General features: G+C 45.4%; 1 protein-coding gene across 1 annotated transcript in view; it reads left to right on the top strand.

Moving 5' to 3' along the window:
* Positions 1 to 17620, top strand: part of LOC109906947 (RNA-binding motif, single-stranded-interacting protein 3) — a 228496-nt gene that overhangs the window by 184163 nt on the left and 26713 nt on the right. The window contains exons 7-11 of the mRNA XM_031793820.1: positions 65 to 139; positions 4831 to 4852; positions 8781 to 8790; positions 9288 to 9331; positions 15302 to 15398. Coding sequence (XP_031649680.1) covers positions 65 to 139; positions 4831 to 4852; positions 8781 to 8790; positions 9288 to 9331; positions 15302 to 15398 — 248 coding nt within the window. The remainder of the gene's footprint in view (positions 1 to 64; positions 140 to 4830; positions 4853 to 8780; positions 8791 to 9287; positions 9332 to 15301; positions 15399 to 17620) is intronic.

The raw sequence follows: 17620 nt of genomic DNA, 5'->3' as shown, positions 1-17620 counted from the left end.
CTCTCTCTCTCTCTCTCTCTCTCTCTCTCTCCTCTCTCTCTCTCTCTATCTCGCTCCTCTGCAGCCCCCAATGAACCTTACTGTTGCAAATTCGCTGATGGAGGGCAGAAGAAACCGCCAGAGCCAGAGGCAAGTACCCGCAGAAACGGGCGCCATGGCACAGGAAGGCGAGGTAAGCCACTGGCTCATTACAGCCGCCATTTGGTTCCATAGGTACAGCCATCCGGCAGTTACCATTAACCCTCCATTACATACCACCTACTCATGGCACTGGAATGACGTTTGTTAAGAAAGTGGGCATTTAACCTCTGAGGGTAATGGCAGTCTTAAAAATGGGTCATTTGGGTCCCCTCCCAAAGCTCTTTTAGGATTCCGAAACATGTGGGTCCATGTACACCACGACAGGCTGTCTCCCATGTTTAAGGTTGGCGCTGGTAGTGGAAAAAAGCACTTTAAGTATCGATCCAAACATTCAGAATAAGAGTTGACATGTAAATGCGTTTGAAGGTTGTATGAGTCTCCTGTCAAGGCTACCAAACATATTAGTGTTCCTCTCATGGTTCATAGTGGTTCAGGCCTATAAATTGGATCCATAACATATTCAGCAGTTACAGCCTACAAGGGGAAGGGCAGTCGGGGGGGGGGGGGGGGTCATGCGGGTCTACACCCCTACGGATAATGTGAACTTGCAGGGGCTGACAGTTGAGCTGAAGCTGCACGGTAGAGAGGAAAGGAAAATATATCGGCTCTCGGTTGAGATGGGCCTGGCTGTGTGTCCTTCACGTAACATGCTCTCAGTCTGTCTGCTTGTAGGTTGTGTGTGTGTGAAGTTTGTGTGTGCTTTGCAAGCATATGTTTGTGTGTGAACGCCCATCACAGACTCAGCAGCCCAAACACAGAGCCCGGTGAGGCCTGTTTACCCTAACAGCCCGTTGCTACAGAGCCTCACACACTGACAGGGTCAGCTGATTACACTTGACGTGAGGTAAGGGGGGGGGGGGGGTGCAGCATCTGGAAAGAGGAGAGAAGAAAGGAGGCAGCATCGCAAGAGTAGACAGAACACACAACAACACTCTCTCATCTCTCTGTCCTGACCCACTCTCTCCTCCCTCTCTCTCATCTCTCCTTCCTGACCCCCTCTCTCCTCCCTCTCTCTCATCTCTCTGTCCTGACCCACTCTCTCCTCCCTCTCTCTCATCTCTCCTTCCTGACCCCCTCTCTTCTCCCTCTCTCTCATCTCTCCTTCCTGACCCCCTCTCTCCTCCCTCTCTCTCATCTCTCCTTCCTGATCCCCCCTCTCCTCCCTCTCTCTCATCTCTCCTTCCTGACCCCCTCTCTCCTCCATCTCTCTCATCTCTCTGTCCTGACCCACTCTCTCATCTCTCGGTCCTGACCCCCTCTCTCCTCCCTCTCTCTCATCTCTCCTTCCTGACGCCCTCTCTCCTCCCTCTCTCTCATCTCTCTGTCCTGACCCACTCTCTCCTCCCTCTCTCTCATCTCTCCTTCCTGACCCCCTCTCTTCTCCCTCTCTCTCATCTCTCCTTCCTGACCCCCTCTCTCCTCCCTCTCTCTCATCTCTCCTTCCTGATCCCCCCTCTCCTCCCTCTCTCTCATCTCTCCTTCCTGACCCCCTCTCTCCTCCATCTCTCTCATCTCTCTGTCCTGACCCACTCTCTCATCTCTCGGTCCTGACCCCCTCTCTCCTCCCTCTCTCTCATCTCTCCTTCCTGACCCCCTCTCTCCTCCCTCTCTCTCATCTATCTGTCCTGACCCCCTCTCTCCTCCCTCTCTCTCATCTCTCCTTCCTGACCCCCTCTCTTCTCCCTCTCTCTCATCTCTCCTTCCTGACCCCCTCTCTCCTCCCTCTCTCTCATCTCTCCTTCCTGATCCCCTCTCTCCTCCCTCTCTCTCATCTCTCCTTCCTGATCCCCTCTCTCCTCCCTCTCTCTCATCTCTCCTTCCTGACCCCCTCTCTCCTCCATCTCTCTCATCTCTCTGTCCTGACCCACTCTCTCATCTCTCGGTCCTGACCCCCTCTCTCCTCCCTCTCTCTCATCTCTCCTTCCTGACCCCCTCTCTCCACCCTCTCTCTCATCTCTCCTTCCTGACCCCCTCTCTCCTCCCTCTCTCTCATCTCTCCTTCCTGACCCCCTCTCTCCTCCATCTCTCTCATCTCTCTGTCCTGACCCATTCTCTCATCTCTCGGTCCTGACCCCCTCTCTCCTCCCTCTCTCTCATCTCTCCTGCCTGACCCCCTCTCTCCTCCCTCTCTCTCATCTCTCTGTCCTGACCCACTCTCTCCTCCCTCTCTCATATCTCTCTGTCCTGACCCACTCTCTCTTCCCTCTCTCTCATCTCTCTGTCCTGACCCCCTCTCTCCTCCCTCTCTCTCATCTCTCTGTCCTGACCCACTCTCTCCTCCCTCTCTCTCATCTCTCTGGCCTGACCCCCTCTCTCCTCCCTCTCTCTCATCTCTCTGTCCTGACCCCCTCTCTCTCATCTCTCCTACCTGACCCCCTCTCTCCTCCCTCTCTCTCATCTCTCTGTCTCTCCTCCCTCTCTCTCATCTCTCTGTCCTGACCCCCTCTCTCCTCCCTCTCTCTCATCTCTCTGTCCTGACCCCCTCTCTCCTCCCTCTCTCTCATCTCTCCTTCCTGACCCCCTCTCTCCTCCCTCTCTCTCATCTCTCTGTCCTGACCCCCTCTCTCCTCCCTCTCTCATATCTCTCTGTCCTGACCCACTCTCTCTTCCCTCTCTCTCATCTCTCTGTCCTGACCCCCTCTCTCCTCCCTCTCTCTCATCTCTCTGTCCTGACCCACTCTCTCCTCCCTCTCTCCCATCTCTCTGTCCTGACCCCCTCTCTCCTCCCTCTCTCTCATCTCTCTGTCCTGACCCACTCTTTCCTCCCTCTCTCTCATCTCTCCTCTCTCTCTCATCTCTCCTCCCCTCCCTCTCATCTCTCCTCCCCCTCTCTCATATCTTCTCCCTCTCCTCCTTCTCTCTCATCTCTTCTCCCTCTCCTCCTCCTCTCTCATCTCTCCTCCCTCTCCTACCTCTCTCTCATCTCTCCTACCTCTCTCGCATCTCTCCTCCCTCTCCCCCTCTCTCTCATCTCTCCTCCCTCTCCCCCTCTCTCTCATCTCTCCTCCCTCTCCTACCTCTCTCTCATCTCTTCTCCCTCATCTCTCCACCTTCTCTCTCATCTATCCTCCCTCTTCTCCCTCTCCTCCTTCTCTCTCATCTCTCCTCCTTCTCTCTCATCTCTCCTCCCTCTCCTCCTTCTCTCTCATCTCTCCTCCCTCCTACCTCTCTCATCTCTCATCTCTCCTACCTCTCTTATCTCTCCTCCCTCTCCTCCTTCTCTCATCTCTTCTCCCTCTCCTCCTTCTCTCATCTCTTCTCCCTCTCCTTCTCTCTCATCTCTCCTCCCTCTCCTACCTCTCTCTCATCTCTCCTCCCTCTCTCTCATCTCCCTCTCCTCGTTCTCTCTCATCTCTCCTCCTTGTCTATCATCTCTCCTCCCTCTCCTACCTCTCTCTCATCTCTCCTCCCTCTCCTACCTCTCTCTCATCTCTCCAACCTCTCTCGCATCTCTCCTCCCTCTCCCCCTCTCTCTCATCTATCCTCCCTCTCCTACCTCTCTCTCATCTCTCCTCCCTCTTCTCCCTCTCCTCCTTCTCTCTCATCTCTCCTCCTTCTCTCTCATCTCTCCTCCCTCTCCTCCTTCTCTCTCATCTCTCCTCCCTCCTACCTCTCTCATCTCTCCTACCTCTCTCTCATCTCATCTCTCATCTCTCCTACCTCTCTTATCTCTCCTCCGTCTTCTCTCATCTCTTCTCCCTCTCCTCCTTCTCTCATCTCTTCTCCCTCTCCTTCTCTCTCATCTCTCCTCCCTCTCCTACCTCTCTCTCATCTCCCACCCCTCCTTCTCTCTCATCTCTCCTCCTTCTCTATCATCTCTCCTCCCTCTCCTACCTCTCTCTCATCTCTCCTCCCTCTCCTACCTCTCTCATCTTTCCTCCCTCTCTCTCATCTTTCCTACCTCAACCCCCACACAGTAACAGTCCTTAGATTAAACTGCTTGCATCTCACATGCAGATTAACGACATGATTTGTGTTTTTATCTCTGCAAAAAGGCCCTCAGGCTCATCAGATCGGATGAGTTTTATATCTCTCCTCCCTTGTCTCCCCCATTTCCTCCCTCCTTCCCTCCCTCCTTTCTTCGCCTTGCTATGGTTAAGGACATGATTGAGAGGCAGGTGAAGACGTTTGTGTGTGTGAGAGAGTGCTTGCACATACCTACATATGCACATGTGTGTTTGCTTACATTTGTTCGTACCTTTGTGTGTGTGTGTGTCAGCGATGCCCCCACAGTCATTGATCAGCAGCACAGCCAGGGTCTGGAGATAGGCATCACATGTGAGTCTGTTTATCAGACGTTCTCCAGTCCTTCACCAAGGGCCTCCCGTTCCGTGGCCAGATGAAGAGGGCGTCCCATTCCGCGGCCAGATGAAGAGGGCGTCCCGTTCCGCGGCCAGATGAAGAGGGCGTCCCGTTCCGCGGCCAGATGAAGAGGGCGTCCCGTTCCGCGGCCAGAGGAAGAGGGCGTCCCGTTCCGCGGCCAGAGGAAGAGGGCGTCCCGTTCCGCGGCCAGAGGAAGAGGGCCTCCCGTTCCGCGGCCAGAGGAAGAGGGCCTCCCGTTCCGCGGCCAGAGGAAGAGGGCCTCCCGTTCCGCGGCCAGAAGAAGAGGGCGTCCCGTTCCGCGGCCAGAGGAAGAGGGCGTCCCGTTCCGCGGCCAGAGGAAGAGGGCGTCCCGTTCCGCGGCCAGAGGAAGAGGGCGTCCCGTTCCGAGGTTCTACCGGCGCACGCCATTTGCTACGTTCTCCATCTATCCCCTTTTTGAAGTCAGCCAAACTCCCAAAACACATCAGGGGTCTAGTAGAGCAGCAAGCAACTGCATTGTGGCGTGATTAGTCAGGAGTAGAAAAGAGGTCAGAAGTCTGTTTTCATCTAAGTGACTATGAGGCATGCAAATGCTCTCTCAAGCATGCCACATCTTTCAAATGATGTGCGCTTACACACACACACACGAGATCCTACTCTGTAGGAGTCACACATGCTCACACACACACACACACGCATGACATACACTCATACACACACCCTAAATGATTAAATCGTTAACACACACACAGGTAGTCTCACAAAGTCACACTAGCTCAAGTGCTTTCTCTTGGGGAAAGTGTTCATATGTGAAAAACCACGGGGTTCTCCCGTGTGAAAGAAAGCCTGACAGATGTTTTTGAGAGAGAGGGTGTGTGTCCTACAGCCGGACACCATGGGTGGGGTTTCCTGTGGACGTCCAGTACAGGCATTCTTCCAGCTGTCTTTCTGTCACACCCACATACTGTACTACAGTATACACACACTCTTACACACTTCCTCCCGCTGTCTCTCATTCACACGCTCCATCTTCTTCTCTCTCTGTCACACCCACATACTGTACTACAGTATACACACACTCTCACACACTTCCTCCCGCTGTCTCTCATTCACACGCTCCATCTTCTTCTCTCTCTGTCACACCCACATACTTTCTGTATACTCTCTCTTCTTCTCTTTCTGTTTACTCTCTCTTCTTCTCTTTCTGTTTACTCTCTATTCTTCTCTTTCTGTTTACTCTCTCTTCTTCTCTTTCTGTTTACTCTCTCCTTCTCTTTCTGTTTACTCTCTCTTCTTCTCTTTCTGTTTACTCTCTCTTCTTCTCTTTCTGTTTACTCTCTCTTCTTCTCTTTCTGTTTACTCTCTCTTCTTCTCTTTCTGTTTACTCTCTCTTCTTCTCTTTCTGTTTACTCTCTCTTCTTCTCTTTCTGTTTACTCTCTCTCCTCGTCATCTCACTTTCTTTTTCTCTTTCTTACACACGTTCTCTCTCTCGCGCGCGCTTTGTACCTGACTCGGCAACAGCATGCATAATCAGTCATGGCCATGCAGCCGACCCTTATGGGGGATTGTCTGTGTGAGCCAGGCAGCCATGGTGTGGAATTCATTAACACATGGAAGCAAGGGCACCACGCACGGGACTTATCAGCCTCACCAGACAGCTGGCCCGGTCTGGGATGGCCATTAGCACGTAGAGGCACACAGACGTAGACAAATACACACACAGACATAAAGGCACACACACACACTTCCTGTTAGTGGAACATTCAGGCACATACTCTATATGTACATGCATACGCTCAAATGCACACACACATACACACACACACTTCCTGTCAGTGGAACATTCAGGCACATACTCTATATGTACATGCATACGCTCAAATGCACACACACACACACACACACACACTTCCTGTCAGTGGAACATTCAGGCACATACTCTATATGTACATGCATACGCTCAAATGCACACACACACACACACACTTCCTGTCAGTGGAACATTCAGGCACATACTCTATATGTACATGCATACGCTCAAATGCACACACACACACACACACACACACACACACACACACACACACTTCCTGTCAGTGGAACATACAGGCACATACTCTATATGTACATGCATACGCTCAAATGCACACACACATATACACACACACACACACACACACACACACACACACATTCTGTCAGTGGAACATACAGGCACATACTCTATATGTACATGCATACGCTCAAATGCACACACACACACACACACACTTCCTCCGCCAACACTCAAACATACGGATACTCTCTCAAATGCGAACACGCATACTCTCACACTCAAAGACACTCACACGAAGGAACCACACCCAGGACTACTGTTTAATTATTATTCGTTTTATGATATGTTTATTATTTTCCAAATGAAAAAAGAAGGCCGAGATACAAACATTGACATTGTACTGTTGAATGGGATGGCACATCTACTGGACCAAAGAGCACTTAACTCACACATACACAAATATTATACATGGTAAATATTATACATGGTAAATATTATACATGGTAAATATTATAAATTGTGAATATTATAAATTGTGAATATTATACATGGTAAATATTATACATGGTAAATATTATACATGGTAAATATTATACATGGTAAATATTATAAATTGTGAATATTATAAATTGTGAATATTATACATGGTAAATATTATACATGGTAAATATTATAAATTGTGAATATTATAAATTGTGAATATTATACATGGTAAATATTATACATGGTAAATATTATACATGGTAAATATTATACATGGTGAATATTATACATGGTAAATATTATACATGGTAAATATTATAAATGGTGAATATTATACATGGTAAATATTGTAAATTGTGAATATTATACATGGTAAATATTATACACGGTAAATATAATACATGGTAAATATTATAAATGGTAAATAGCATACATGGCAAATAGTATGCATGGTACATATTATACGCGACATATATTATACATGGTAAATAGTATAAATTGTGAATATTACGCATGGTAAATATTATACATGGTAAATATTATACATGGTACATATTATACATGGCACATATTATACATAGTACATATTATAAATTGTGAATATTATACATGGCAAATATTATAAATGGTGAATATTATAAATTGTGAATATTATAAATGGTAAATATTATACATGGTAAATATTATACATGGTAAATATTATACATGGTAAATATTATAAATTGTGAATATTATACATGGTAAATATTATACATGGTAAATATTATACATGGTAAATATTATAAATTGTGAATATTATACATGGTAAATATTATACATGGTAAATATTATACATGGTAAATATTATACATGGTAAATATTATAAATTGTGAATATTATACATGGTAAATATTATACATGGTAAATATTATACATGGTAAATATTATAAATTGTGAATATTATACATGGTAAATATTATACATGGTAAATATTATACATGGTGAATATTATAAATGGTAAATATTATACATGGTAAATATTATAAATGGTAAATATTATACATGGTAAATATTATACATGGTAAATATTATACATGGTAAATATTATACATGGTAAATATTATACATGGTAAATATTATACATGGTGAATATTATAAATGGTAAATATTATACATGGTAAATATTATACATGGTGAATATTATAAATGGTAAATATTATACATGGTAAATATTATACATGGTAAATATTATACATGGTAAATATTATACATGGTGAATATTATAAATGGTAAATATTATACATGGTAAATATTATACATGGTAAATATTATACATGGTAAATATTATACATGGTAAATATTATAAATTGTGAATATTATACATGGTAAATATTATACATGGTAAATATTATAAATTGTGAATATTATACATGGTAAATATTATACATGGTAAATATTATAAATGGTGAATATTATAAATGGTAAATATTATAAATGGTGCATATTATAAGAAGACAGCATTCAGTCATTACAATCTGTGTGGTTAAAGCAAAACTAAGTGGCCTAGTGAATGTTATGCTCACGCACGCACACATCCACAGTGGCCGTGTCACCCAGGGCTGATGCATCTGCTATGGGATTCATGTGGATCTCTGTTTCCCCTCACTCACATGGGTGAGGTCCATCCCCTCTAGTTACTGAGGGTCATTCCTCATTTTTAGCTCACGCAAACTTCCTAGAGGAACGAGGGAGAGAGGGGGATGGAGAGAGATGGAGAGAGGGAGATGGAGAGAGGGGGATGGAGAGAGAGAGGGGAAGAGAGAGAGAGGTAGGTAGAGAGGGGGATAGAGAGAAAGGGGAAGAGAGAGAGGTAGAGGGAGAGGGGGATAGAGAGAGGAAGAGAGGAAGAGCGTATGGGAGAGAGGGGGGACAGAAAGGGAGAGAGAGATAGGGGGAGATAAAAAAAGTGTGCTGATGAAATCTGAAACCTCAGCAGCCTCCTGTGTTAAAGCCCTCATCCGGGAGGGAAGGCTTCGGGAATGCAGATGACGGATTGCAGGGAGAGAAAGAGAGAGAGAGGGGAAGAACACGAGAGAGTGGGAGAAAGAGGAAGAGAGACAAGGGCCTCACACACTTTCATGCATACGCTCACTGTCACTTCTTTCTCTCTGTCTCGCTCCCTCTCTCTCTCAGCTGGCATCAATCGTTGTCCCACATGCATAAAGTGTATTGAGATCCCGTTTGCTTCCTCTCTGTCAAATCCTGTCCATTATTGTGACTTGAAATTCAAGGATTAACCTGTAATGTGTCTCTCTTGTGTTGCAGACTGGTATGCAGTTAACATATGATCCTGCTGCTATGCAGAACGGGTAAGAGTCAGTCGGTACATCTCTGGCACCGTCCATCCCTCTGAGCAATCTGTACGACTTGTTCAATATGATTGTCTCTTGATTCATGTAGTGTGTGCACTTTGTTACTGTTTACTTCAAATAATCTATAAGAGATGGAGTGATGGTCTCAGGTGTTAGTGCGTGCGTGTATTTCATGCCTGGTTGCCTGCATGTGTGCCCGTCCCTTTGTGTGTGTGTGTGTGTGTGTGTGTGCGCGCCTTCGGTGCCTGTGTACGAAGGGGTGCAATGGAAATGAATGGCCTCGCAAAGTGTTCTATTTTTCCCTGTGTACTGTAACAGGAAGGGAAGGAGAGCTTTGAGTTCCATCCTCTCTCAATGTGTCCTCAGTCTGTGACAGGAAGCTTCTTTCTCACTCCCTGCTTCTCCCAGCTTCCCGAAGCGTTTATCTCAATGACTCTGGAATAAGACTGGATGAATGAATAGAATCTCATTAGATACAGTACTGGGCATATTAGAAACATAATAGTAAGCTGTGATTATGAGGCTCGAAAGAAATAAAAGAAAATAGCACATTGACCACTTAGTAGACATGCACTACATGACCAAAAGTATGTGGACACCTGCTTGCTTCCAAAATCATGGGCATTAATACGGAGTTGGGCCCCCCTTTGTTGCTATAACAGCCTCCACTCTTCTGGGAATGCTTTCCATTCGATGTTGGAACATTGCTGCGAGGACTTGCTTCCATTCAGCCACTAGAGCATTAGTGAGGTCAGGCACTGATGTTGGGCGATTAATCCTGCTCACAGTCGGTGTTCTAATTCATCCCAAAGGTGTTAGATGGGGTTGAGGTCAGGGCTCTGTGTAGGCCAGTTAAGTTCTTCCCCACCGATCTTGACAAACCCTTTCTGTATGGAACTCACTTTGTGCACGGGGGCATTGTCATGCTGAAACAGGAAAGGACTTTCCCCAAACTGTTGCCACAAAGTTGGAAGCACAGAATTGTCTAGAATGTCATTGTATGCTGTAGTGTTAAGATTTCCCTTCACTGGAACTAAGTGACCTGGCTCAAACCATGAAAAACAGCCACAGACCATTATTCCTTCTCCACCAAACTTTACAGTTGGCACTGTGCATTGGGGCAGGTAGCGTTCTCCTGGCATCCACCAAACCTAGATTAATCTGTTGGACTGCCTAATGGAGAAGCGTGATTCATCACTCCAGAGAATGTGTTTCCACTGCTCCAGAGTCCAATGGCAGCGAGCTTTACACCACTCCAGACAACACTTGGCATTGTCTATGGTAATCTTAGGCTTGTGTGCGGCAGCTCGGCCATGGAAACCCATTTCATGAAGCTCCCGACGAACAGTTCTGGTGCTGACGTTGCTTCCAGTGGCAGTTTGGAACTCTGTAGTGAGTACCACTTCGCGGCTGAGCCGTTGTTGCTCCTAGACATTTCCACTTCACAATAACAGCACTTAGAGTTGACAGGGGCAGCTGTAGCAGGGCAGAAATTTGACAAACTGACTTGTTGGAAAGGTGGCATCCTATGACGTTGCCACGTTGAAAGTCACTGACCACATACTTTTGTATATATAGTGTACATGGAGAATATATGTCTGCAGTATGTTGGGATTACTTCAAGGCTATTAGTCTGTGACAATAGTTCTACTTTTAAAAGCCAAACGCTTTTTTAAATGTTTATAATCAAATCTCAAGCAAGAATTTTGCTAGGACTGTCTGGGACTGGTCTAAGAGGGGCCTAATGGAAGGAATATAGAACCTGAAAATGAGCAGTTATTGGCAGAGAGGTTTGAAACGCTCTTTTATTATTGGTCTATTAACTTATACCGCCTGCTCTACCAACTGAGCTAGGAGGACAACTGAGAGTGGTATAAAACCAGCTAGCGGATAGAAATGACACCCAGGACTGTTGTAGATCTGAATCAACGTCACAACATGATGAAGTAGCCCACCACCTCTTTTCCCTAGAGCCCAACACTTTGGAATAGCCTTCTTTTAAATGCATTGAGTTTTTCCAACACTGTGGATTGAAGTCAGCCACCAGCATAAGCCAGTCAGCATTGTATAGCCGTAATACTCCAGGCTAGGGGCAGAAGCACACGACAACCCTTTTTTCAGACGATGACAAAGCTCAATTTGATCTGATTAAACCAGACTTTTCTATTGTGAAGCCAGAAGACGCCTCATGAAACTTTTATGCGCCCGAAGGAACACAATATATTGCCCTGCGTTTGATTTGAGACAAAGACAACGACAAGCTATACCCTCACGTGGGAAGCTCTGTCTGCTCGGCCTCAAATACCGTCTGTGTGACTGAGGATCTGTGCCTCGACCACGATGTGTGTAGTAGTGTCTGTGGGTGGGTGTGTGTCTTGTGCGTGTAAGTGTGGATGTATCAAGGGACTTGAAAGGTCTTTTAGTAGAGAGATGGTCTCTGTGTATGGTACATTCCTGTCCGTATGTGAACAGAGACTGGCTCCAGGGATATGAGTGTCAAAAGATTCCATTTGGTTCCGTTAGACTGTTTCCCAATCCTGGTCCTGGGGACCCGAAGGAGTGCACATTTGAGTTGTTTTCCCCTAGCACTCAGGCACCTGATTCAAATCAGAGGCCTGATTATGAGTTCATTTTTTCAATCAACTGTGTTATAGTGCTAGGGGCAAAAACAAAAATGTGCACTTTTTTCGAGGTTATTGCATAAAAAGCCTAAGGCATAAACACACAAATATGCCCCCACATACTGGTGTCTATCTCTCTGTTACTTAGTAGAAAGTGTATGTAAATTGCCAGTCAGCTTTTTGAAACAGTAGTTCATTAACCAAACACAAGCCCTTAATAAACACTTAATAGGCGCCTTAATAATCATGATCATTCTGACATTTCAATGTAGACAGTTGTAATGCATGGAGACCTACGGTGCATTCGGAGAGTATTCAGACCCCTTCCCTTTTTCCACATTTTGTAACATTACAGCCTTATTATTGTTTTTCCCACTCATCAGTCTACACACAATACCCCATAATGACAAAGCGAAAACTTTTTTGCAGATTTATTCAAAATAAAAAACAGATACCTTATTTACAGAATAATTCAGACCCTTTTCAATGAGACTCGAAATTGAGCTCAGGTGCATCCTGTTTCCAAATTGATTGGACATGATTTGGACAGGCACACACCTGTTTAAAGTTGAAGTCGGAGGTTTACATACTCTTAGGTTGGAGTCATTCAAACTCGTTTTTCAGCCACTCCACAAATGTCTTGTTAACAGACTATAGTTTTGCCAAGTCGGTTAGGACGTCTACTTTGTGCATGACAGTAGTAATATTTCCAACAATTGTTTACAGACAGATTATTTCACTTATAATTCACTGTATCACAATTCCAGTGGGTCAGAAGTTTCCATACACTAAGTCGACTGTGCCTTTTAATAGCTTGGAAAATTCCAGAAAATTATGTCATGGCTTTAGAAGCTTCTGATAGGCTAATTTACATTATTTGAGTCAATTGGAGGTGTACCTGTAGATGTATTTCAAGGCCTACCTTCAAACTCAGTGCCTCTTTGCTTGACATCATGGGAAAATCTAAAGATATCAGCCAAGACCTCAGAGAAAAAATTGTAGACTTCCACAAGTCTGGTTCATCCTTGGGAGCAATTTCCAAACGCCTGAAGGTACCACGTTCATCTGTACAAACAATAGTGCACAAGTATAAACACCATGGGACCACGCAGCCGTCATACCGCTCAGGAAGGAGATGAACGTACTTTGTTGCGAAAAGTGCAAATCAATCCCAGAATAACAGCAAAGGACCTTATGATGATGCTGGAGGAAACAGGTACAAAAGTATCTATATCCACAGTAAAGCGAGTCCTATATCGACACAACCTGAAAGGCCGCTCAGCAAGGAAGAAGCCACTGCTCCAAAACAGCCCTAAAAAAAAGCCAGACTACAGTTTGCAACTGCACATGGGGACAAAGATCATACTGTCCCCTGGTCTGATGAAACAAAAATATAACAGGAAAAAGTGGGAAGCTTGCAAGCCAAAGAACACCATCCCAACCGTGAAACACAGGGGTGGCATCATCATGTTGTGGGGGTGCTTTGCTGCAGGAGGGACTGGTGCACTTCACAAAATGGATGGCATCACGAGGCAGAAAAATTACGTGGATATATTGAAGCAACATCTCAAGACATCAGTCAGGAAGTTAAAGCTTGGTCGGAAATGGGTCTTCCAAATGGACAATGACCCCAAACATACTTCCAAAGTTGTGGCAAAATGGCTTAAGGACTACACAGTCAAGGTATTGGAGTGGCCAGAACTGGGCAGAACTGAAAAAGCGTGTGCGAGCAAGGAGCCTACAAACCTGACTCAGTTACATCAGCGCTGTCAGGAGGAATGGGCCAAAATTCACCCAACTTATTGTGGGAAGCTTGTGGAAGGTTACCCGAAACGTTTGACCCAAGTTAAACAATTTAAAGGCAATGCTACCAAATACTAATTTAGTGTATGCAAACTTCTGACCCACTGGGAATGTGATGAAATAAATCATTCTCTCTAATATTATTCTGACATTTCACATTCTTCAAATAAAGTGCTGATCCTAACTGACCTAAAACAGGTGAATTTTTACTAGGATTAAATGTCAGGAATTGTGAAAAACTGAGTTTAAAGGTATTTGGCTAAGGTGTATGTAAACTTCCGACTTCAACTGTATATGAGGTCCCACAGTTGCCAGTGCATGTCAGTTCAAAACCAAGCCATGAGGTTGAAGGATTTGTCCTTAGAGCTCCGACACAGGATTATGTCGAGGCACAGATCTAGGGGAAGGGTACCAAAACATTTCTGCAGCATTGAAGGTCCCCAAGAACACAGTGGCCTCCATCATTCTTAAATGGAAGAAGTTTGGAACCACCAAGACTCTTCCTAGAGCTAGCCACCCGACCAAACTGAGCAATCGGGGGAGATGGGCCTTGGTCAGGGAGGTGACCAAGAACCCGATGGTCACTCTGACAGAGCTCCAGAGTTCCTCTGTGGTTATGGGAGAAACTTCCAGAAGGACAACCATCTCTGCAGCAGTCCACCAATCAGGTTATGGTAGAGTGGCCAGACGGAAACCACTCCTCAGTAAAAGGCACATGACGGCCCGTTTGGATTTGACAAAAACGGCACCTGAAGGACTCTCAGAGAAACAAGATTCTCTGGTCTGATGAAACCAAGATTCAACTTGTTCGCCTGATTGCCATGCAATCACGTCTGGTGGAAACCAGGCACCGTCCATACAGTGAAGCATGGTGGTGGCAGCATCATGCTGTGGGAATGTTTTTCAGCGGCAGGTACTGGCAGACCAAGGGAAAGATGAGCGGAGCAAAGTACAGAGAGATCCTTGATGAAAACCTGCTTCAGAGGGCTCAGGACCTCAGACGGGGGAAGGTTCACCTTCCAACAGGACAAAGACCCTAAACACACAGCCAAGGCAACGCAGGAGTGGCTTCGGGACATGTCTCCAAACGTCCTTGGGTGTCCCAGCCAGAGCTGGGACTTGAACCCGATCAAACATCTCTGGAGAGACCTGAAAATAGCTGTGCAATGACACTCCCCATCCAACCTGACAGAGCTTGAGAGGAGAGAAGAATGGGAGAAACTCCCCAAATACAGGTGTTCCAAGCTTGTAGCGTCATACTCAAGAAGACCCGAGGCTGTAATCGCTGCCAAAGGTGCTTCAACAAAGTAAAAAATCTGAATACTGATGCAAATGTCAGATTTCAGTGTCAGATTTTTTTATACATTTGCAAAAACCTATTTTTGCTTTGTTATTATAGGGTATTGTGTGTAGATTGATGAGGTGGAAAAAAACGATTTGATCAAGTCAAGGGGTCTGAATACTTTCTGGATGCATTGTATAGGTACATCCAATACCCGTGTCTGACCTCCCTTTCTCTGTTCTGTTTCCTCTCTCCCTTCAGGTTCTACTCCTCGCCTTACAGTATCGCCACCAACCGCATGATCGCACAGACATCCATTACGCCCTTCATCGCTGCTTCCCCCGTCTCCACATATCAGGTGGGTGGTGTACTGGAGTGTAGCCAGAGGGAGATAGCCGTGGGGGCGGCTGGGGACTGCGTGGGTGATGGGCAACCTGGGGGGCTGGAAAACAGCAAGGGGCTCTCAGAGATTTGGAACTTCTGAGCTTTCCTCATTGGTTTGCCGACGATGCTGGATGACATCTGTTTTGTAGGCGGTAAAACACAACAGATGGAATGGCTCAACAGAAAAAGAGCAGGAAGGAGACTGATGGAAAAGAGAGAAAAGCAACGTCCGTTAGGAATTTGTGTTGGGAAAAACAAACAATTTCTCATTTGCTTTCCTGACCCTGTTGTGCTTTTAAAGCTTTTTTTAAGCTGTCATTCCTTCCACAGTCATTTGACATAATTGTCCTGCTAACTGAGTTCCTCACTTTGCATCCCATGTGAATCGGAGCGTAACGTAAGGGGGTAAATTAACTGTGCCAAACGTCAGTAGCGTTTCCATTGCTAAACGCCCACAATTTCACGGACCTCCAGATGTTTGACTGCAACAAGCAGAAGGGATGAGACACTGTTCAGTTCACCTCCACTTTCCCCCAAGAGCACTCGCTGTTTATCATTGAGCCTTATTAGAATGCAGAAAGAGGGAGAGTGACAGGGAGAGCGAGAGATGGAACAATAGATAGTGAGAGAGCAAGAAAGAGAGAGCGATGGAGAGATGGAAATAGAGAGAAAGATGGAGAGAGCGGGAAAGACAGAGAGAGAAAGCGAGGGAAGGAATGAGAGAGTGGAGGGGGTCGGTTGGTGAAGGTTGGCATGCTCGCCTTTCAGAGGCGTCTGATTTAAACTCCTGTCCAGCACTGGGGGGAGAAGGGGGACGGGGCGCGGTGCTAATCCGCGTTCTGAAAGCTTCCCAAATTGATTTATCAAAAACAATGGCCAGGCTTTTGAGGAATATTAATCCTCACAGTTTCAATATCGGCCACCACTGCTTCCTGTAATATTGCCCTTCAGCCAAGCAGCGCCAGGCAAGGTGAGTCCTCCATCTTCTGCTCAAGTACAAAGAGTAGAGCAGACAGGAACCACAGCATATGAGACAAAGGAATCATTAGTGGCCACAATGAAAAACATTCATATGATTTCAGCCATATGTGGTAGAAAGGAATAATGTTGTACACACATTTTTTAGAATCTCTTATTATATCAAATCGGCCTAATGCAGAATATATTGTTTATTAAACTGTGTATTTTACATTTCCAATTGTATTTATTTACTGTATCTAGTAACAGTTTACAAATGTTCATTGTAAACTTTCTTTCTTCGGACTGTGTACTCTGGGAAAACATCTTGATTACTTTGTCACATGACAGTGGACAGTCCAGTCCACTTCCTGGTCTAGCCATACAGTCTTCCCTGCTGTGTTCTCTGTCTTAATGGAAGCACAAGCTCAGAGCAGGGTCAGCCAGAGGTAGACATACATCGTCAGACCAGACCACTGGAAAACATAGTCTGTCACACAATGTACCAGCTTCTTATTAAGTCACCACTGCCAATACTACTGCATCTATAATGAGAATGATAAAAAACGAATACAAAAAATACAATTACAAGAATCTTAGTCAAAAGATGGAAAAACACAGTCTTGAAATGAAATTACAATGGAATTAGAATCTTGTTGATGTCGCATTGGAAAATTCTAAAGATGGACGATTAGGGAACGAAGCTTTGTCTCATCTCTGTTTTCTTCCTGTTGATTGAGACCAAACATCGAAAGGAAGTAACAAACAAGCGTGGCTCTGTGCTATTCAATAAAAAAAACATACTTGTTTAGGCATGCTCCAAATCATGGGCTTTAACAAGCTCAGAGGATTGGCGTTCTTATAAAAGATTAGCATCTATTTGTCTTTGTTGAGTCCAATCATTTTCCCAGGGATCAATGGGTAGACTTGTTTTGTCTCTGACAAGTTGTCTAATGCTCCTCTCCGGTCAATCTAAATTCTCCGTTTACTCAACTGTGGCTTCTCTCACTATCGATGGCAGGAATTCTGTTGAACTGAATGACCCACATGAGCAGGAGTTGTCTTTCTCGTTCAGGGTCAGTTTGTGGGTTCTTGTTATTTGATATTCGGGATGTCGAGCCAAGCCCAGTTGAGCCATCTTGGCTAGTGGCGTAACACTCTGTACCTAATTCTGCAAATTCACGAACTGTGTGTTTTCAACGGGCCAAGGCTCCGTCTTACCTCAACGCGCCCGCCACT

Source organism: Oncorhynchus kisutch, linkage group LG17, assembly GCF_002021735.2.
Source record: "Oncorhynchus kisutch isolate 150728-3 linkage group LG17, Okis_V2, whole genome shotgun sequence".
NCBI classification, from domain to species: Eukaryota; Metazoa; Chordata; class Actinopteri; order Salmoniformes; family Salmonidae; genus Oncorhynchus; species Oncorhynchus kisutch.
This window is presented reverse-complemented; position numbering and strand designations above follow the sequence as displayed.